The sequence below is a fragment of the Meriones unguiculatus genome, chromosome 14 (genome assembly GCF_030254825.1).
Source record: "Meriones unguiculatus strain TT.TT164.6M chromosome 14, Bangor_MerUng_6.1, whole genome shotgun sequence".
NCBI classification, from domain to species: domain Eukaryota; kingdom Metazoa; phylum Chordata; class Mammalia; order Rodentia; family Muridae; genus Meriones; species Meriones unguiculatus.
In genome coordinates this window covers 38,786,805-38,808,845 of record NC_083361.1, presented here as the reverse complement: position 1 = coordinate 38,808,845, position 22,041 = coordinate 38,786,805, and the positions used below count along the sequence as shown (strand labels likewise).

The 22,041-nt window shown below is 41.8% G+C and overlaps 1 protein-coding gene across 1 annotated transcript in view; it reads right to left on the bottom strand.

Moving 5' to 3' along the window:
- Positions 1-2,195: 2,195 nt before the first annotated feature.
- Prmt3 (protein arginine methyltransferase 3) overlaps positions 2,196-22,041 on the bottom strand; it is an 85,237-nt gene continuing 65,391 nt past the window's right edge. The window contains exons 14-16 of the mRNA XM_021642238.2: positions 14,053-14,103; positions 13,778-13,865; positions 2,196-3,065 (exon numbers count right to left, since the gene is read on the bottom strand). Of these exons, the coding sequence (XP_021497913.1) occupies positions 2,956-3,065; positions 13,778-13,865; positions 14,053-14,103 (249 nt within the window). The 3' untranslated portion in view covers positions 2,196-2,955. The remainder of the gene's footprint in view (positions 3,066-13,777; positions 13,866-14,052; positions 14,104-22,041) is intronic.

The following is a 22,041-nucleotide window of genomic DNA, read 5'->3' as shown; positions in this document are numbered from 1 at the left end:
GCCACTCCCCCGCCCCCCCCCCCCACGCCAGCCTTGGGGGATCTGTCAAGGTTTAACATTACATGGCCCAGCTGGCCTTAAACTTGCAATCCTCCTGCCTTGGCTTTTGAGCACTGGGATCACAGCTGTGTTACTATGCTTGGCTCTGTCTGCCCCGCCTCTGGCAATCCTCTTGCAGCTTTCTAAACTAAAAGGATAATCAGCTACAAAGTTTCAGTTTCCCAAATTTCCTTTAAACAGGGCAGTAGACACTGAAACACGGTTAAAGTAGACAAATTTAAAAGTTACCTTCCATTTAGCCCTCCATCTGCACAGATGGACCTCCAGTTGCTTCAATGGCTCCATGTTTTCGATTTGAAAAGCAAAGTCCTTGTAACCTCTGTCCTGCTGTGCCTATCTTCTCTGCCGTGACCAGTCATGAGTCCTAGGAGGGAGCTGTTCTCTCATGGCTGCCACTAAAAATACATTTATTCCTTTCCTAAGTAGCTTTTCTACACAGATTATAAACCTTACCACAATTTACTTCACCCAGATTTTACCTCAGTCTCAACTGAGGAAACCCTGAACAGAATCATTGAGTTAACCTGTTATTCTCACAAAGCTGGAAAGCCCACAACAAAATACACAGCAGGCTGGGAGCTGAGAACCTTCTGTAGATGGGGGCTGGGAAGTACTACTGCTGTGTCTCAATTACCCAATTCTGACATGGGTGCAAAACCAATGGTAGGAAATTCAAATAAGGAAGGTATCAGTCATAAGGGCAGTGAGCCAACACAGGCTGCACTGAGTATGCGCTGGGCAATCCTTGACCTTGCCTCTCATCTCAAACTGGTCTCCCTACAAGAAGACAGCAAGTACAGATGAAATCTGCAAGCTACAGTTTCAGTCTTTGCAATTGACTTAGGCCTGGGCTCCATGATAGTGTTGGAAGGCTCCCATGTCTTGCTATTTCTCTGGCTAAAAGTTCTTAGCAGTTCTGTTACACCCCTTCCAGCAGAAAGAGGGGCTAAAGAGCCCTAAGACACAACTTTACTTGAGATCCTGGTTCTCCTACCACAGAGGACAGGTACAAGTGGGGCACATAAGTTAATTCCAAGAAAGTTAAAAGAAAACAAACAGGCTACTTAGGAGGTGAATGTAAGAGAATCAAAAGTTCAATGTCATCCTCGGCTATAGAGCCAAAAAGTAGGTCTCGTCTACAAGAAACAAAGCAAACAAACAAAACAAAACAAAACAAAAAAACCCACCACCAAAACCCCAGAACACTACCCCCCCTCAACACGTACCCCCAAAAGCCAAGGGACTAAACTGAGTCAAATTTCCAAGAAGCCAGATATTTGGAAACGAGAGGTGGCTGGCCTACCGCAGACACCCAGTGTTTGCAAAAAGAGACAAAAATCCCACTGTTTCAAAACCAGCTTGTCTAAGGAAAGTGGTGAACTCTCTAATTCTGCCTCCAATGAAATCCCTTTCCCCCTCCCTATCCTTTGCCACAAAAACCCCAGCTTGAAGCCAGTCTTAGTATATACCCAGGCTGGCCTCAAACTCACAGAGATCCACCTGCCTCTGCCTCCTGAGTGCTGGGATGTAAAGGCATGGGCCACCATGCTTAGCAAGAGGAATAATTTTTGAGAAATACTTTTTAAAATAGTATAGAATGTTTATTTACTGAAAGAAAAAAAGAAAAACAGGGAAAGAAGGCTGGGGCATAGCTCAGTGGTACTTCCCTATTATGTGTGAGGCCCTGGGTTAAATTCCGAAACTGCAAAACAAAATACAAAATTTGACGGGTTTCTCCCCAGCACTGCAAGTCCAGTTCTTTCATGTTGTAAGCTTACCCTTGGGCTGGGTAGGAGCCAGCCTGCTGAGTCTGGTCATTCATCTGTGCTCCTGGGAAGAGCTCCCTCAACGAACAATGATGACAATACTGTCACCTCCACTCACTGGGGCACTGACTTGAACATCTGAGTTGTATTAACAAAGCATCTCCATGAAAGGAAGTCAGGCTAAGGAAAGAGACTATACTGGGATCTGCAGCTGGATAGGAACTGACCTACTTCAGAGCTAGCCTGAGCTCCCTGGGCAAAGAACATGCCAGGCTGGCCTGCTGAAGCCACTGTTTTCTTGAAATCAACTTCTTTCCTGACTTGTTAAATGTTTACACCTTCACAACAGGACTCAGTGTGATGAAAAGCTTTCAATTTTTTCAATAGTTATATATTTTATTGAATATTTTTCATTCTTTCAACCCGAATAGCATGATTTTATAGTATTAGCAGATGCATATGTGACCTTGGCACAGAGACCTGGCCTAAAGAGGCAGCATTTTAGAGAGGCATACATCTACCCCATCCTGAGGAGAGTCAATCACACCTAGGCTAAACACGGAAGGTGGACGTCCCCGCAATGCTACTCTGTGGCCAGAGAACACTGAGGAGGTAGAGCTGAGAGCTGCAGGTGGGTGGGAAGGACCGCAGTTAGCCTCTGCAAACAGCGTCTGCAGGAACCGCCGCTTTGTCCTGTCCACTGGCTCCCTAGTCTTGAGATATCCTGATAGTACAGCAAAGAATGTAACTAAAAACTGTTCCTCCGGAAAGGAAATCTACAATAGAACACTGCTTTGTGCTGCTGTTATTAAAAACAAAATTTATAGTAAGAAACTTACAAAAAAAAAAGACTATTACTGTTCCAAAAGTAAGCCAATTAAAAGGACTCTCACTTTAGTAGAAGAGAGACTGAGCTAATCTGGCCAAGAGGCTTCTGTGACTAGGATCCCCAGGAGCAGAAGCAGGAGGAGGGCGCAATCCTCCATGAGCTTTCCCAGGAGCTGCAGGGCCAGGACCAGCTGTGCCACAGCCCTGTGGAGTCTGCCCCTCCCACTGAGCCCTCTACCCCACTTTAAAGACGGAGAGTTGGATGTGCTTCAGGCTTTGTGGCAGCTGCAGACTATGATGGTCACTGGAGACTGTAAGTCTGAGTTAAAGTGTTCAAGGTCAGGGTCACAATGAGGGACCGAGGATCCTTCTTATTCTTGTGAACTGTGATCTTTCCTTTCAAGGCTTCACCTACAAAGAAAGGCATAGCATGTGGTGAAAACAGGCTAGTGGGAACACAAAGCACCCAGTGGTTCTCTTTTAATGTGATCATGGAGGCACAAGACATGGCTGCTGGCTTTCAGTGTCCTGCCACTATGAACAGGAAGAACCTCCAGAGGTGTGTGTGGGTGCAACCATGAACACAGACCAGCCAGGCTTTCCTGAAGCCTCAAAGGACTATCTGCATGCCTTTTTGCTCAAAACCTCATTTAACTTTCCACATCTTTGCAGAGTTACTCAAAGCAACAAAGACAGACTGACAGTGGTACACTCAGCATCCCTGCCTAAATAAGATCATACCACAGCCCCAGGCACAGCTTCACAATGTGGATGGACACAAGATGTAGGGAAGAATGACTCTGTGTGTGTACGTGCGAGCGAGCACGTGAGCTTGTGTGACTCTCTGAACAATGAACATATACCACATTTAAAAACAAAAGCCCTGCACTAATCTACTCCCCAACTCTAACATAGGACTAAGATAAACAGAACAGTTCTTGGGATATGATGGTTTTATTGCTCATATACCCCCTGTGTCTTTGCAGTTAGGCAAGACTCATAATAGACCAATGAAAGAAACAGTGTGGCTGGACACAATCCACTCAGCAAAACCTGAAAGTAAATTCTATGTTGATGTGTAAACTAATGTGTGCCTGTGGCTCTGATGCTATATGTACTCCTCTATGTTGTGGTCATTATTATTTAAGACAGGGTCTCACTCTGTAACCCAAGGCTGACTCATAACTCACTATACAGCCAAGGCTGGCCCTGGAGCTGTGAGCCAACACACCAACCCTTTTCTCTATATCATAAGAAAATGAAATAAAACTATCTCAGGTTGGCATGCGCATGAACAGCAGATGTAGCCCTGACTCATGGTTCCTAGTCAGATGGCCCCAGGCGCCCCCATACTCAGGTTCGTCACTGGCACACGGCTGATGGGAATGTCCATCTACCCTGCCCTTTGCATTAAGCTATCAGAAGGTGGTCACAGGGTCTTTTTCCTCAATGGCTACAAAACAGCTGTGAAGTAAGCACACGGTCCAACTGCCCATCCTTTTCAGATGATATTCAGAGAGCTCAGTCCTGTCCACAGGCCACACTCTAGTCACTGGGAGAATTTTTTTTTAAATGCTAAGACCAATCCTTATCATGTGCTAGGCCAGCGCTTCACCATTGAGCTGTCTCCCCAGCCAAGAACCAGGACTTAATGAGATCGTTTGATTCTCAAGTCTCTGCACCTCTGCTGTATAGCAATGTCTCCCATCTACTTGAAACAGCTGTTATGACCAAATACACTAATATGAACGTGAAATGCTCTCAGCTTCACTACCTGTTCATATCTTTCTGTACTGGCATTAGTATCTAAATTATACAACTGTATAATTATAATAAATTATACTTATCTGTTATGGCATTAATCTAGAGAAGAAATAAAGGCATTACTATCTTCACTAGATCTAAGAGAATTTGCAGTTTAAAATGTATAATAATGTTGGTTGTTCTTATCAACAATTTTATATGCACCTCTTTAAGATGTACTTGTGTGGAAACCAGCGGTCAATGGTGGGTACCTTCAACTGCTCCCCATTTAAATTTTTGTAATTTATTTTTTATTAGTTCCTTAGAAGTTTCATATAATATGTTTTGATCATATTCACTCCTATGCCCCCAACTCCTCCCAGATCCATTCTCCTTCCCTTCCCATCCAACTGTATGCCCTTTTGTTGTTACTGTTATTTTTAAGACACACTACTGAATTCATTATGTAGACCAGGCTGACTTTGAACTCACAGAGATCCACCTGTTTAGCCTCCTGAGTGCTGGGATTAAAGGGTGTTCAACAATGCCCAGATTCTCTTTTTAAAATATGCATTCAAGTCCAGTTTGTGCTGCTCCTATTTCATTAGATGTGTGTGGCCCTATATGGAGTATGGCCTACTTACCAGGGGCTACAAAGAAAATTGTCCCTCTCCCAGAAGCTATTAGTTGCCAGGTCCGCTTTATTTTGTTTTTGTTTTCTGAGAAAGGGTCTCACTTTGTAGCCTTGGGTGGCCCTGAAGTCATAGAAGTCCACCTGCTTCTTGCTCCCCCCCTCAACCTCAATGCTGGGATTAAAACTATGCGTCATCACTCCTGATTATTTCTTTGAGAAAGGGAGTCTCTCACTGTACCTGAAGCAAACCAACTGGGCTACACTAATGGGCGAGTGTCACAGATCAAGCTGTCTCTGCCTGGTCAGCCACAGGACTATGGGCATATGCTATCACACCTAGCCTTTTACATGGGTGTTGCAGATTTGAACTCTGGTCCTCATGCCCACAGGGCAGGCACTCTACCAACTGAGCCATCTTTTTTTGTAGTTTTAAACTTTTATTTTATACCAATAAACTTGATCTGATTTCTCATTTATTGATTCTGAAACTAGGAAAGAGTTGCCGCTGCATGGTAAATTAATAGACTTGTTTTGGTACATGATAGAGAGAAAATGGAACTTATGCCATGTATCTATAACCATGAGACACTGCTACATCAAAGTTAATGAGGAGACATGCACAAGGGATGGACTAAGCACTGTGTGGGCCGCATTCCAACAGATCTATGGACTCAGCACACATGTCAATGCCCCAGTGGGCTTACGAGCAGATTTAGATGCCTTTAAAATTTATATGTACACGGAATGTGAGCAAGTAAGAGGACTCAAGACCTTATAAAGATGGTGTCCTCCTGACTTAAGGACAGACACATAGATCAACAGAACAAAGTGTGCACTCAGAAAGAGACCCATATGCATATGGCCCATTAATTCTTGACAAAGGAGCCAAGGTAATTAAATGGGAAAAGGACAGTTCTGTCAAGAAATGAAGATGGAACAACTGAAAAGATGAATTACTAACTCTTAAAGTGAACACAAAATAGATTATAGACCTAAATGTAGAGAGCAAGAGTGAATGTTCCAGAAAAAAAAACACAAAACACAACACACATTCTTTTCGGAATCAGCAGGTCGGCACACAAAGCACATGTTATCAATGGCTGACATGCTAAAACTCATTAAAAATTTCTATTCTTTGGAGAAATGTGGTAGGAATTTGGATGGAGGTATAAGCAATCTGATAAAGAACTTTCCATTTTCACAAACAATTCTTACAATTAAGTGACAACAAATAACCCATCTAAAAATTGAAGAAAAGGGCAGGATGTGGTAGCACCTGTTTGTTGCCCAGAACTCAAGGGCAAAGGCAGAGGCAGGAGGATGGCAAGTTCAAAGCCAGTCTGGTTCAGCCAGCCAGAATACATAGTGAGACTGTCTAAAAAAAAAAAAAACAAATCCTGGGCAGAGTGCAGGGAATCTTATGAAAGAAGGGGGAGATAGAAAGACCTGGAGGGGACAGGAGCTCCACAGGGAAAGCAACATAACCAAAAAATCTGGGCACAGGGGACTTTTCTGAGACTGATGCTCCAACCAAGGACCACGCATGGAGATAACTTAGAATCCCTGCACAGATGTAGCCTGTGGCAGCTTAGTTTCCAAATGGGCTCCCTAATAAGGGGAGCAGGGACAGGCTGTCTCTGATATGAACTCAGGGGCTGGCTCTTTGATCACCTCCTCCTGAGGGGGGAGCAGCCTTACGAGGCCACAGAGGAAGAGAATGCAGCCAGTCCTGATGAGACCTGATAGACTAAGGTCAGAGGGAAGGGGAAGAGGATGTCCCATATCAGTAGACTTGGGGAGGGACATCGTGGATGATGAGGGAGGGAGGGTGGGTTGGGAGGGGATGAGGAAGAGGGCTACAGCTAGGATGTAAAGTGAATAAACTATAATTAATAAAAAAATAAATTTAAAAAAGGTTTAAAGAGTCAAAAACAAACAAACATACCCCAAATCCTCGCAAAAGATACAAATCTTAACAACAACAACAAAAAAATACCACTAGTAATCAGACAAATGCAAATTACATATACAAATACAAAGCTGGGCAGTGACCGGCCCAGAATCTCAGCACCTCAGGAGGCTAAGGCAGGAGATACTGGACCATAGAGTGAGGCTGTCTCAAAGACATAAAGACAACAAAGAAAGTAAAGATAAAATTATGCACCCAATAGAATTGTTAAAATAACTGACCTTATTTGAAACAATCAGTGGCAAGAACTCACAACACTGGTAGGAACATTAAACATGAACTACCTTAAACATGAAGCAGACATTGTTGCTATTCTCATGTTGGAAGAGAAAACAAAAGATCTCTCTTCCACAGTAGTAATTTCAAAGATTAGGGTGCAATACACACTTACTGAAGTTAATTAGATAGTGTGAAGGGTCACAGTGGCAAACACATAATTCATACTGCTGAGCCCCTTCAACTGTCCATGCCTAACTAAAGTGCCAAAGCAGTGGCTGGCACAGTAGGCTAGATAAGAGTAATTAGTCAGTGTCAGACAGATGTAAATAGCCGATGCTGGTACCCACAGCAAGCTCCTGGTGTACAGAGAGAATCAGCCTGAGCAAGCTTAGTGTGTGGAAAGAAACATCCTGATCACAATCATATTTTCAAATCTCAACATAAGACAGACTAGGATTTTTGACACAGAATTGCTGTGTAATATGGAACAAAACTGTGTACTATTTTCAGAGGCAAAGAAACATCACACATTGAAAGGAAGTCTTCTGCAACTAAACCCTCCATCTTCGAAGCAGTCCTCCCACCAAGCTAGAGGAACCCCAAATTCTGAAGTGAGCAGTTTATTTGCAATTATCTTTAGAACTAGTTTGTAAATAAACAAAAACCTAGTGGATTTTGTTCCTTAACCAAATGGATTCTGGCTGAATTCTCTCTCTCTCTCTCTGGCTAATTTTTTTTTCTCTCTCTGTTTTTCGAGACAGGGTTTCTTTGTGTAGTCCTGGCAGTCCTGGACTCCCTTTGTAGACCAGGCTGGCCTAGAACTCACACAGATTCTCCTGCCTCTGCCTCCCCAAGTGCTACGATTACAGGTGAGAGCCACCACACTCAGCTCTGCCTGAATTTTTATTTCATACATACTTAATTAGAAAACTCCTATCTTTCTTTTCTTTGTTTTTTTTTTTTTTTTTTTTTTTGTTTTGTTTTTTTTTTGTTGTTGTTGTTGTTTTTCTCTCTTCCTTTCTTTCTTCTTTTAAAAATGGATATAGGGTCTCACTGTATACCCCTGACTGGCCTGGACCTCTCTATGTAGACCAGACTGCCTTTGAACTCAAGGATCCACGTGGTCCAGCCTTCCAAGCGTAGACCACTGGGTCCAGCCATCTTGTTGTTTTCTAAGGATTCAGTCAACTCTTACAGGGTTTATGAAACATCATCGGCCATTGCTGAAGATATAAGCATGGACACACAAACACACAGACATAGAAACGGTCTAGGCAGAATATCTGCATGACCATGCTTAATATGTTCCTTGAGGATATGGTGGTGCACACCTGTAATTCCAGCACTAGAGAGCAGCATAGGAGGCCATTAATTGCGGACACCAGTAAGAGTCAAAAGTGAGCAGAGATGAAGTGGAACTCACACAGAGAAGCCACAACAGCTGCATCTGCAGAAAATGTGTCTTAAATAAATCCAAGGAAATGCTTAAGAAAATTGGACAAGGAGCTACGAAGTGAGCACTCTAACTGCTGCAGACATGCAGCTTAGTAGTAGAACATTTGCTAAGGCATCTGTGAAGCTCTGGGTTTGATCCCCAAGTACAAGACCCTGAAATCAGAAAGTGTAGCTGGTTCATGAGTTAGTCTAAGGACTCCAAAGGGTGGAGCTGGGAAGGATGAAAGAAGAGATTTCTATATAAATTGTCTTGGGGAGAAGTCTGAATTTTATCCAGACAAAACTGTCCAATGAGGAGTTAAATTTTTTGATGGCAGAGCCTTGCCAACATTCCCTTTCATAAGACTGCCACCCTACAAATCTCGAAAGGCGATCTGTTGACCATGCGCTTTACAATTTAAAACCCTCACATTTAAATTTTTAGGGTTGGCAATGGTACAGTGGCATTGCTACCAAGCCTGAGGACTTGACTTCAATCCTGGGACCCACACTGTGGACTGAAGGAACCAGCTCCCCCTAAGCCCCTCTGACTGCCACATGAGCACTGTGCCATGTGTGCACCCAGATAAATAAATAAAACATAATAAATGTTTTTGTCAAAAACATTGCACCCACAGTCCACTAAGCACTTGCGTTAGTCTTTGTTTAAGGTGCAGAGAATGCATTAACCATACGGTGCATCTCTCCATTCATTTAGAATTTAACTTCTCTCAATAATGGTCTGTAGTTCTTTTTTGTTTGTTTGTTTGTTTCTTTTTGTTTTGTTTTTTTAAGACAGGGTTTCTCTGGGTAGCCTTGACTGCCCTGGAACTTGCTCTATAGACCAGACTGGCCACTAACTCACAGAGGGCCACCTGCCTCTGCCTGGGATTAAAGTGCCAGGATTAAAGGCGTGTGCCTCCTTGCCTAGGATGTTCTGTAGTTCTAAATGTACAGGTCTCAAACATTTTTTTTCCTTTTTAAAACTACATTTATTATTAATTAATTAATTTATTTAATGTGTGCACGTGTATGATAATGCTGTATAAATAATAAATAAACAAATCTTTAAAAAAAAGGAACTGTAGGTTGATCCTCTCTTTCTACCATGTGGGTCTCAAGGATTGAACTTAAGATCGTCAAGCATGGCAACAAGTACCTGTACCCACTGAGCCATCTTGTCAGCCTTCTGATGTGGATCTGAGGCTTTTCTTTCTTTGTCCTCTGTGTATGTATGTGTGTATATATATTTTTTGATCTGGCTTATGAAGGATTCTTTTTTAATCTGTTGATTAGCAACTTGTTTTGTTACTTGTTTTATGTCCATATTTATCTTAGTTGAGTTTCAATAACTTTCTTCAGTCTGTGGGTTCTAGTTATTATCAAGTGTAGAAGATTTGGCCATTATACCATAAGTATTTTCTGCCCTATGCCTCTTCTCCCTGCTTCTCTCAGGGACAACTATTGTTCACTGAGGAGAAGGAACTCAGAATTCCCTGTACAGTGAGAAACTCAATGTTTGCTTGTTAAATCTCCCCCTCATTTTGACATTTATCAATCATCTATACCTATCAGCCTATCAATCAAGCATCTATATTAGTCTATTATCTAGTTATCTATCATCTATCTATCTATCTATCTATCTATCTATCTATCTACCTACCTACCTACCTACCTACCTACCTACCTACCTATCTATCTGAGAGAGGCTTTTTTCAAGGCAGAGTTTCATATAGCTCAGGCTGGCTTTAAACTCACTATGAAGCAGAGGATGACCCTAAATACCCATACCTCTCCTTCAGGCATTTGCCAATACCCTGCTCATTTTCAAAGTACTTTCATCAACTATCAAGTTTAATGACCTGTCCTGATAAACCCCACAACCTTCCACTAAGACACCTCCATTTCTACCTCCACAGTGACATTCATGTATATTATCTTCTTACAGAAAACAGACTTATTTCAATGTGCTTCTCTGCTAATTCTGTCATTTCTGGGTCTTTATGAGCTCATATTTCTCTGCATTTGGTGTCTGAACAAAAGCCACCTATGGAGGACTCACAGAGTGTCAGGTTTCATCATTTCCCTTGTGGTCACTGTGCTTCCTGCAGTTCAGTCCATCTGAGGCTCACTTCAAAGCTTTCCTGGGTACATGCAGGTAACTCTTATGTTTGGGTTAACAGATTCCCACCACAAAGGGATAGTCTTTCTTGAGTCCGTACTGAATACTGTTCATGAAGGCAGCACTTACTGGGCAGTGGTGGCACATCCCTTTAATCCCAGCACTTGGGAGGCAGAGGCAGGCAGATCTCTGAGTTTGAGGCCAGCTTGGTCTACAAAGCAAGTTCCAAGACAGCCAGGACTATACAGAGAAACCCCATCTCAGAAATAAAGTCAGCCTTCTGACTGATAGAGACCTACAACCTCTGAGAACTAATGGAGTTGTGGTGAACTACAGTATTCAGGTCTGTCCGTCTGTCTGCTCTTTTTTATCCATCATACTATGTAATCTTCCATCAGCCTTCTATGCAGAATTAGACTGCTTGTCCTCTTTAGTCATCTGCCTTACAAGTAACTTCTAGCCTCTATTCATTACCACAGCAGGGGATAAAAAAGTGTTAAGTGGGGATATAAGGCAACCTTAGCATCACACATCTTCATAACACTAGGAAAAGCCCATGGGCCAGTCATCTTAGGGATTACTAGAAAAGTAGGGAAATTTTTTCAAATTTTTGCCAGTTATCAAGTATTTCATTGCAGTTAGAAGATAGAATTTGGAGGAGTAAGCTTAAAGGTTATCTGCCCCCCCCCCCAAAGTCTAGAATATATGATGGGGGCAGGCCTAATCTTAAAGTCCTAGTATTAGGATGGCAACCTGGCTACAAGAAATACCTTCAAGTTTCCATGCAAGTCCAACATGAGCTACAAAATTGAAAGCTAAGCTTCACATGTTAAGTCAGTTGTGCTATGCTGCAGCTTTTTTCAGAGACAATGATGCTGTCAATGTCTCATTCCTGTAGACATCACTGAAACATGAAGTGAGAGCATGGTGCAGTTCTCCCCTAACAGCCTCATCTGTACCTCCAGTTTATGCAGCAACAGTGAAAGTGAAGCCATCTCAGAGTGTCAGAAGTGGAAGGATACAGAGCTTAGCATATTGGCATATGCAGTCCCTGCTCAGCTCCATCAGATCCTAACACTGGCACACAAATTCTGTAATTTTAAAAGAAGCTTTAACATTGAATTGCTATGCAGCCTGCTAATCCAAAGTCTGAACTACTTTCCCAAGCCACTTCTCATCTACCACAACAGAACTCATGCTCTTGCTGCTGGACACCGTCAAGCCTGTGTGGCCCTCCTTTCCTGGTATGTTCTTAACAGTCTCTCAACACACGCTCACAGAAATCTCTGCAGTGGTTTGCAGAAGTGAAAACAAGCTGAATGATGGCAGAGAAAAGTTAAGTAAATGTAGCAGCTACATGGAAGAAAAGCTAGAGCAGCCAGCATGTAGAAAGCTGAGACAAAAGGATTGCTCTGAGCTTGAGGCCAACCTGGATTGCTGAGTGAGACCTTGTCTCAAAATCAGTAACAAATGTGTGTCAAATAAATAACATATGCAAACACATTCAAAAATGAGAAAAAAATGAGAAAAACTGAGGCTGTAAAAGATTCCTCCAATACCACACTTATGAAGCTTAAAGGTGTAACTATTTCCATTCATGTATGTAGAGAGTTATGAAACTATAACACTTAGGAGTGATAGCCACAGCTTCAGCACAGACACTTCCTTTCCTCTACTGGAATTCTCTGTACAAAGTTGTCCTGAGAACAGTAACCACTGAGTGAGTCTCATACATTATTGCTGATAATGGTTTAGTCAATTCAGAAATAAAACATTTTCCATTAGTCATATCTACATTATCGTTTACTAGTTATATACTAAAGAGACATTTTCTGGAGGCTAGAGAGATGGCTCAGCAGTTAAGAACACTTGCTGTGGAGATAACCTAGGACCCCTGCACAGAAGTAGCCCATGGCAGCTCAGTGTCCAAGAAGGTTCCCCAATAATAGAAACAGGGACTGTCTCTGACATGAACTCATGGGCTGGCTCTTTGATCACCTCCGCCTGAGCGGGGAGCAGCCTTACCAGTCCACAGAGGAAGACAAGGAAGCCAGTCCTGATGAGACCTGATAGACTAGGGACAGATGGAAGGAGAGGACTTCCCCTATCAGTGGACTGGGCTAGGGGGATAGGAAAAGAAGAGGGAGGGAGGGTGGCATTGGGAGAGGATGAGGGAGGGGGCTACAGCTAGGATACAAAGTGAATAAACTATAATTAATAAAAATAAATTTAAAAATTAAAATAAAAAAAGGAACACTGCTGTTCTCAAAGTAGACCTGGGTCTCAGCACCCACATGGTGGCTCACAACCATCTGTAACTCCAGTTCCAGTATTCCAATGGCCTCGTCTTATCTCCACAGCATATATGTGTATACAGCACATATACATACATGCAAACAAAATATCAAACACACATAAAATAATAAATTATAAATTTTTTTCTGAATTATTTTGTGGCAGTTTTGAGGTGCATAGTATTATTTATTTTAGAAGGTAAAAATCAGACTTAGGGTTGACCATGTTACTTAGTGGTTGAATGCTTGTCTAGCATGTGTGAAGATTAGGGATTAAATAGGTATAATAGGTTTAATCTTTAGTACCCAAAAGCAGCATAACAAAAAAACTAAACAACAAACTTGTAAGACTCGAAAGACTTAAAACTGGAAACTTTTCTTAACATGGATTTTTAAACTATTTGTGTGTGTGTATGTGCGGGTGTGTGTGTGTCTGTGGAAGTGAGAGGAGAATGTTGGATCCCTAGGTTAGAGGCGGTTGTGCGCCACCAGATATGGGTTCTAGAATATGAAATTGGGTCCACTGGAAGAGCAGTATGTGCCACTGAGCTATCTTTCTAGTCCCTAAAATATGTTTGGAATTGAATACTACAATACTTTAAACACACGTAGGCAGGTAGCATCTGCTCTGTTCTCCTAAATAAACTGACATGGGAGTGACCACCATTCGCCCCAGAATAGAGGCAATGTTTTGCCTTGCTTTCTCACCTGCTTTAACTGGAAATGGCTTTTCCAACAGAAACACTGTCTGCTTCCAGTGTGTTTTGGTGCTCTGGGGGCCGGTAGAGAACACGACCTGCATTGGGAAAGTTCAGAAGTATCTGATGAAGTACATGATTTTTAATATCATGGTACATTAATCTACTACATCAAATACAAGCAGCAATTGCTTACGACAGCAAAACGCTTCTGCTCAAACACCTTGGGGCACAAATCAAACACAGTACTCTGCATAATCCTTATGAATAACTCATGATACTTACCCTGTTGTGGCAATTCTTCTCAAAACATATATCAAAGTAGCCAGCAAGTGCCTATGATTTAAAAAAATGCAATATTATTGATCATTAAACTAATTAACATGATGTAATCATTAACCATTCAGCCTTTTAAGACTTGACAAATTGGAAATTATCTCAAAGACTAGACATGTCACACACTTACTCATCACTATTTTCTCAGGAAAAGATGTTCTAAGTAAAATGAAGAATATAATTGGCTTTTCCCCATAGAACAGTATAGTAATAAGGTAATAAGGCTAATCAAACAATCAATAAGTGATTTCTCAGAGAAATGCTCAAGCCAGACTGCCCAAGGTGAGAGGCTAGTAACAGAGGCCTGTCCAGGCTGGATTAGCAGACTCAGCTGGAATGCTGGCAGACAGTGAGGGCGGCCATCCTGTGCCCTCAGCTCTCCTCAGACTTCAGACAGCTGTAGTGAGGGCAGGCTGGGAAAGGCCAAAAGCACTAGTGCATGCCAGAGTGTGACTCACAAAACCTGGATCTTCAAACCATGGCTCCCCTTTGATTTGAGATACAACAGAAGCACTCTTTTATGCAATGCATTGGATTTCTTCTCATCTGCTTCACCTACCTTTAAAGCAAATTATAATAATTTTGTGATGGGATTAGTAGATGCAGTTTTAAAATGTTAACCAATTTTTCTAAAAGTATGAGTATAAGTCATAGTACTCACATAAAACCGTGTTTATGAAAATATTCATACATATATGAGGAAAAACATTAAAATTAACTCTAAAGGTTACTGGTACAGGAAAGTCTCCAGAAAAAAAATTAACACATTCATATATATATATATTTTTTCACCTTTGAAAATTGATGTATTTTTACTTTATATGCATGTGTGATTGCACGTATATACAGGCACCATAATGGCAATGATTCACATGAGATAATTACTGACAAACCATGTTGCTTAAGTCAATTGAAAGTGTTCAGTCTTTTTTTATTGGTGGTCAGACCAAGGTGCACTTGAGCCTCTAAAAAGTCCCTTGGTGGCCAAACTCAGGGACACAAGCATTTCTAAAGACAAAAACCACCCAGACATTGAATCAAAGTTCAATGAGGATCAGAGTCACTGAAAAGTTCATTCCTGGCAGAGGATAGTAGTTATTTTAGGTGTATCTTGCCAATTACTTTTGTTAATATATTTGGACCATAGTAAATACCATGGAAGTCTCAAATGTGCTGCCAAAGTGGCTGTGACTGTGGGGGCAGAAGGTAGAGTGCTAAAAACTGTCTAAGCAAACAAGGTGGAGTCAGACCAGGATGGCCTTACCCCAGTCATTTCAATGTGGGCCTGGCGTCTGTGGCAATTAGAAGAGGGCACAGACACCTCCCCCACATCTGAAATTACAGGGGCTTGTGAGCTGTTGAATGTGGGTGCTGGGAACCAAGCCTGGGTCCTTGGTGAGACTAGCACATACTGTTAACCACCAAGATATCTCTGTAGCCCAATTCCACCTCTGTTTAAAACTTAAATACTACCATTTTTTTTTCCTTCATAATGGATTAGGTGGACTTAATCTGTTTTTAAAACTGGCATTAAATTAAGCTTACAAAGTGCTAAAAACTAGGCATTGATTATTGAAAATTCCCCATCAGGCCAATTTGTGTGCTCTGCTGCTTTTGCAAAGGACGTGGAATTTTATTGATCCTGGAGGGCTAATTCACACTGAGTCCAAAGCAAATCCAATACTTAACCTTGAAGTTCATTATATTTTAGACACCAAGAGGAAATGGGAAAATGCTGTTGATATTTTTGCCAAACAGAATCACAAAGCAGAGGTTTTCAGACATGGACTATCCCAGAGAGCCACAAGGCTACAATGAGCTTCTCAAATCCTTATGGCACCTTCACAGACTAGCTCTGTTGTCATGAGTGCATTCCTGGGTGCTTCCCATGCTCTCACCATTGTATTGCTGGTGACTAGTCCACAGCATATAATACAGATTTGTTGGGTGGTGATGAGCAGTCACAACTTGAGTCCATGTTTTTAGGTACGTTTTGAGTCCTTCAACTCTTAAATGCAGCAAGCCGCATGTAGTTTTAGGATAACTGATTAAATCACTGCTCTTTGTAATATTAATGATTCACCAAAAGAAATGAATATAAAAAAATAAAAAAAGACTAGAGATTAAAAACAGATAAAAAAATCCAAATTATTTATTACCATGTTTTTTGTTTGCTTGCTTATTTGCTGTTTGTTTTTAACGTTGGCTTATTTAGAAAAGATGGAAAATACAATACAAGGTACAATCTTCCTCTGGAAAGGGAGAGAGGAGCAGGGATGGAGTCAAGTACTGATGGCTACAGATTTAACCAACCATGCCCACACAATTGGATCTTCATTAAAAATCATGAAGAAGGAGGCTGGTAGATGCATCCATGTTCCAGGAGAGTGGCTCACACTACCTGTGTGAGAAAGGCAGCTCTGGGCCTGGGGCCGGAACCTTCCAGACCTTTCTACCAGCTCTTCCTTTGTCTATTATGAGACTAGAAAAAGCAAACTGCTTGAGACTGAGGAGGGTAGAGCTCTTCAGCCCTTCTCGAAAGAAGCACAGGTGATGTGGGAATCCACTACTGGTGAATGATCTCTTAAATGTAGGGGTTATTCAGGCTGAGACCTCAACATGTGGAATCTGCACTAAGCCAAGTAGCTCAGAAATGAAGTACAGGACATGCAGGTGGAGTCTAGGAATGGGAAGGTTGGTGGAAAACTCAGACGTTTGGTGTTCAGTGTGTGGGCAGAGAAGTGGTTTTCCTTAGGTGACCACTGACTGGGGAAAGAGTCACAACAGACTACCAGGTGGCAGACACACACCATGTCTGCGTGTGTGTCCGCAATGCTCACCAGGGGTAATAGGTAACAACTTTGAATTATTCATGTTTGCTGTATTTTTCTATAGTGATATTTCCAACAGAAACAACAGCTTATGGGAAATTGGTAACTGGGAACATTACTTCTTTTGCTTGTAATATTACCTAGACCTACACTTCAACTACACCCTTGTCTCAGCTCCCCTCAAAGGCTGGGCCAATGACTGTTTCTTACAGAATAAGAACTGACTGACCTGAAAGGAGTCACCTCTCCCTTGACTAACACCACCATAGTAACAGCACTTTCCAATGAAGAGAGGGCAGAAAGAGGCAAGAGAAAGTATAGTTGAAAAAGACTTTTCTCAAATCTGAGATACAATTGAAAAAAAAAATCACAAAGGAAACCATTTCTCTAACTCTGCTTTTAATAAAAGCAGACTGTCAATTGATCACCTGGCAGGACAGCTGGCAACGATGACAGAATGCTGCTCTGAAGAGAGATCTGAAAATACAAAGGCACCTTAGAACTGTCTTCTGGCTCCAAACAACCGTCTATGAACTTTCGCTAAAAATCAAAGATGAAGGTAAATCTGCCCAACCCCCAATACAAACAGTGAAAGAAATACAGATGAGTTGGGGGGGGGGCTACTATTTATGCTGTTTTGGTGATCAGTACTGGAAGCTTCCTGACTACTCCTGGAAAGTGCACCCATCTCTGCTTCCTCAGTCGGACTTGGAGATGGAGACCACAGAGACATGAGGGGATTTAGGAGAAGATGAACAGTGCCAGGAGAAAGCCTGCTCTTTAATGAGTTCTCCCAGGACTGAAAATACAGAACACTGGCTCTGGAAAGCCAAAGGGGCGGTTTATGGGCTTCTGTTTGAGACAGGATCTCATTATGTAGCTTAGGCTAGCCCTGAACACAACGTTCCTCCTGACTCAGCCCAAGAGCTGGGGCTGTATTTTGTTGTTAGATACAGCAAGATCTATAATGTCCTTAGTCTCCCTTCTTATTGGCTAGTTAGTAATCTGTCATCATGTTTTATTTATTTCTCTATTCATTTTAATTTCAGTTACTCAAGGTCAACTGTAGTCTAAAAAATAGTACATAAAACATCCTAGAAATAATCACAAATTTAAATTAACTTTACTATAGAATTACAATTGTCCTGTTTTATTGCTGTTGCTCTTTCATTGTGCTTTGGATGCACATTACTTTTCTGGAGACATGCATGTACATGAAGGACAGTACATGGGATACGTTGGTTTGGGTACTGTCCACGGTTCCAGGTACTCGGAGGGACTACTACATAAGTGACTCTACAGATGGAAAGAAAGGACTCAACCTGAAATGCAGTTGTAGAAGCTGAACTATGACTGGAGCTTGTATTTCTGCAGAGCCATTTAGGCAGAGTGCTGCTTTCAATCAACTGTCAGGGTTTGAGAACAAAACCGCTCTGCCCAGAAATTGCTTTCCAATTACAGTTTCACCATCCTGTTGCCATCACCATGGCAGGCTGTCTTAGGTCCTCTGAATCTAATTTCTTTCTTTCTCTCTTTTTTTCCAGATAGGGTTTCTCTGTAAAGCCATGGCTCTCCTGGAACTCACTCCGTAAACAGGCTGGTCTCAAACTTAAAGAGATCCTCCTGCCTCTGCCTAGCAGGTACTGAGATTAAAGGCACACACCAGTACACCTAACTCCAAGTACACCTAGCTCAATGACCTATATTCTCCCCTTGAAAGTCACTCAAACACAAGAATCAACCACCACCACAGAGAACTGGAAACAGTGCCTTCTAGGTAAAGCAGTAAATGACAGGACCTGAGCTTGGTGAGCACTTAGGGAGATCAGGCAGCTTAGAAGGCAGGTACAAAGCACATTTCTCTTAGGTGTCTTATTGGCAGCACGGGGGACTGCTTGGGAGAAAAAGGCTTGAAAATCAAGGTAGCTGTGTTGTGGTATATTAATATTTACTTTAATTGATATATCTTTTAGTTAAGCAGCGATTATTCCTAAACAGCTGTATAACCAAATCACCACAGAGATAAGGATTTATTTCATTAACCTAGAGCACAAAGCTGGGCAATAGTTACTCCATCCTAAATCTCCAAACCCGCATAGTTTCTGATTCAGATTTCACCCATTATACTTGCTTTTAGTCTTAGGTCTGGTTCATTTCTCCATGTCGTTCTAACACCTCTTCTCCAGATTCTCCTCCTCTCCTCTCCTGCCTTCTTCCTCTTCCTCCCACTCCAGACCAGGATGTCCCACCCTATATTCTCCCTTGCTCAGCATTGTGGCTGGTTGTTTTAATTGACAATATAGGGAACAAATGGTGGCATATTTACACAAACTTGAGAAAGGTGATGCTTAGAAAAAGCATCACAATGCAATGTCCAGATTGAAACCAGATAGTGGGAGAGAGAAATCAGAATTTGAATGAACAAGGGTAAATTGTTTACATTCCAAAAGAACATTATACCAACATAGCTGGCTAATCTGCAAAGCTGTATCAGTCAGAGAAACTTTAGCTAAGGAGGGAGAATGGGCAGCCAGCAATAATCACTATAGTAAAAAGTGAGATGGAAATGATGACACAAGACAGTATGCAAAGAGAGGCTGGCTAGTCATTTCTAGGCCAGGTGACCACTCTTGACATTGCCAAGACTCTTGATTCTGACACTGGAGGTACTGGGGAAGTAAAGTCAGTGTGTGGCCTTACTGTGCAGAACATTCCCGAGCATCAGAACAACGTTTCAGAGGGTGCAGTGACAAACAGAATCATTTAAAAGAATATCTGTTTTAAGCCACATTTTTGCTTATTTACTTTGCAGAAAAGTAAACAGTTAATTTTACACTCATACATTTGAGGAATAATAACTTAGAATTAAACAAATGACTTTTTCATGTGTGTCAGTGTGGTGGGTCTTTTTACAAAGGGGACATCCGTGTGTGTGCATAGAAGATGGCAGCCAATGAAATGAAATCAGTCTAGACTGTACGAGGAAGAAGGAAATTAAAAATCATCATGATCACTATCACCTGCAGGGGGTAATTCATCATTTCTGTTCCTCTTCGGTATCATGTTCCACCAGTGTGTGGTTACAGCAGATACAATTAGGCAGCTGGCCACAGACGTGGGGGATAATGTGCTTTTGATGGAGTTTATTCAAGCATAGAGAAACAGAGCTTGTAATCCGTGCGGCAGGATCTCTGCAGCAAAAGCACAATTCATCTGCTGTGGAGTATTTCTTTCAGAATCTCAAACACTAAATTTAAATGCCAACAGATGAAGGGTCTGAAGCAAGCAGCAGATAAAACAGGGGGAGGTGTTAGAGCTTATATCATAATACACAAACACATGAAAATACAAACGGGCGACATGGCGGCTGAGCAGACACCGGTGCCGTGATGACTGGCACAGAAATCAGCAAATGTGAGAGCTACAGCTCCCTCCCAAAGCTAACTATGCCTTAAGTTATAGACTCTTTCTTCTTCAATTAATTTCTGGTTTATCCCAAGAGTGAATTTGTATCTCTGTTTGCTGTTGTGGTCCCTCTAGGGGACAATGTATGCTAAGTGCTGCGCAACTCCCAAGGGGCAATACCAGACCGAGCGGTTTGTTTTGAAATGGACTGAACATGGGAGACAGGAAAGCACACAAAATGCCTAAAAATACTTCTTTCTGCAAAAACTCACTACAATACTAACTTATCCCCAGATAACAGCCTTTTCAGGTTTAGATCATGTTTTCCTGATTTGCAATTGCTAATCAACATGATTTTAGGAGCAAATTAAATCATCTCTTCAGTGGCTAAAGAAGAATTTGCCTTTGGGGGAAAAAATCTTGCTATGTTACCTAAAGTGGGCTCAGGCACTCCTGCTTTAGCCTCCTGAGTAGCAAGGTCTAACGTCATGTACCATTGCCTAAACACAAATATCTGTAATCAGTTATCTTAACATATGTAATTGTACATTACTTCTGGACTATAAACAAATTATTGTTTTACATAGATATGATTTTTACTATTTGGTTCTTTGGAAACAGAATCTCATATATCCCAGGCTTGTCTCAATCCCACTATACTCCTGATCCTTCCACCTCCATCTCACAAATTCTGGGATTACAGGCTTATGTCACCATGCTTGGCTAAACAGTCTCTTTCTGCAATATGTGGATGCAGAAAATGCACTTGAGTCCATAATGCAGGGAGCTTTCAAACCAGCTAAATTGTGAAATTCATATTCAAATTAAGAAACAGAAAACAGCCAGGTGTGGTGGTACATACCTTTAATCCTAGCACCTGGGAGACAGAGGCATGTGGGTCTCTGTAAGTCAGAGGCCAGACTGTTCCCCAAAGTGAGTCCCAGATCAGTCATATCTACAAATGAGACTGTCTCAAAAACAAAATGTCACCATCCTAGCAGATGCTCTTGCACATGGAGCTCTAAGCATCTTTGTGCCAAAAGACACTACTGCTGTGCTTTCCAAGGGTGCAGGCTAACGTCTCTAGCATACATGTCAACAGAAATAGGATCATAAATCATTTGGCCCTCTGCGTCTGGCTCGTTTTCCCTGAGCTTGTTTATACTGCTATTATAAGATGCACGAGAACATGCTTCTCAGAATGGTTTCTATGCTGTCCTCTCTTTCTGTTACCCTAAGTTGACGGAAACCTTAGAAGAAATGACTTCAAATGGGGAACTAGTGTAAAGAATTTTCCCAGCCTGTGCCAGCAGACCCTTTGAATGCTGTGAGGTTTCTCAGCAACACAGTAGGATTCTTAGGCGAACCACATACTGGGCTGCTGGGCACACACTGGGTGGACATCCCGGATGCTTTCTTCACCCTCATTGGCTGCACCCATAGCCTCCATAGATCACTTTACCACTAGAATATGCTTCAGCAGAGGCTTCCTAGGACAGATGCTCTCTCTTTTGAATTTATTTTTGGTTTTCTGAAAATATTTTTTTCAATTTTATTTTGTTGGTTTTTTTGATTTGGGTTTGAGAAAGGGTCTTTCTAGATCTTGGGCTGGCCATGAATTCAGTATATAGGCCAGGTTGTGAAATATGCCATTGCATATACTACTTCAGTTTAACTCTTAAAAGAGTTTGTTGGGGTGAAG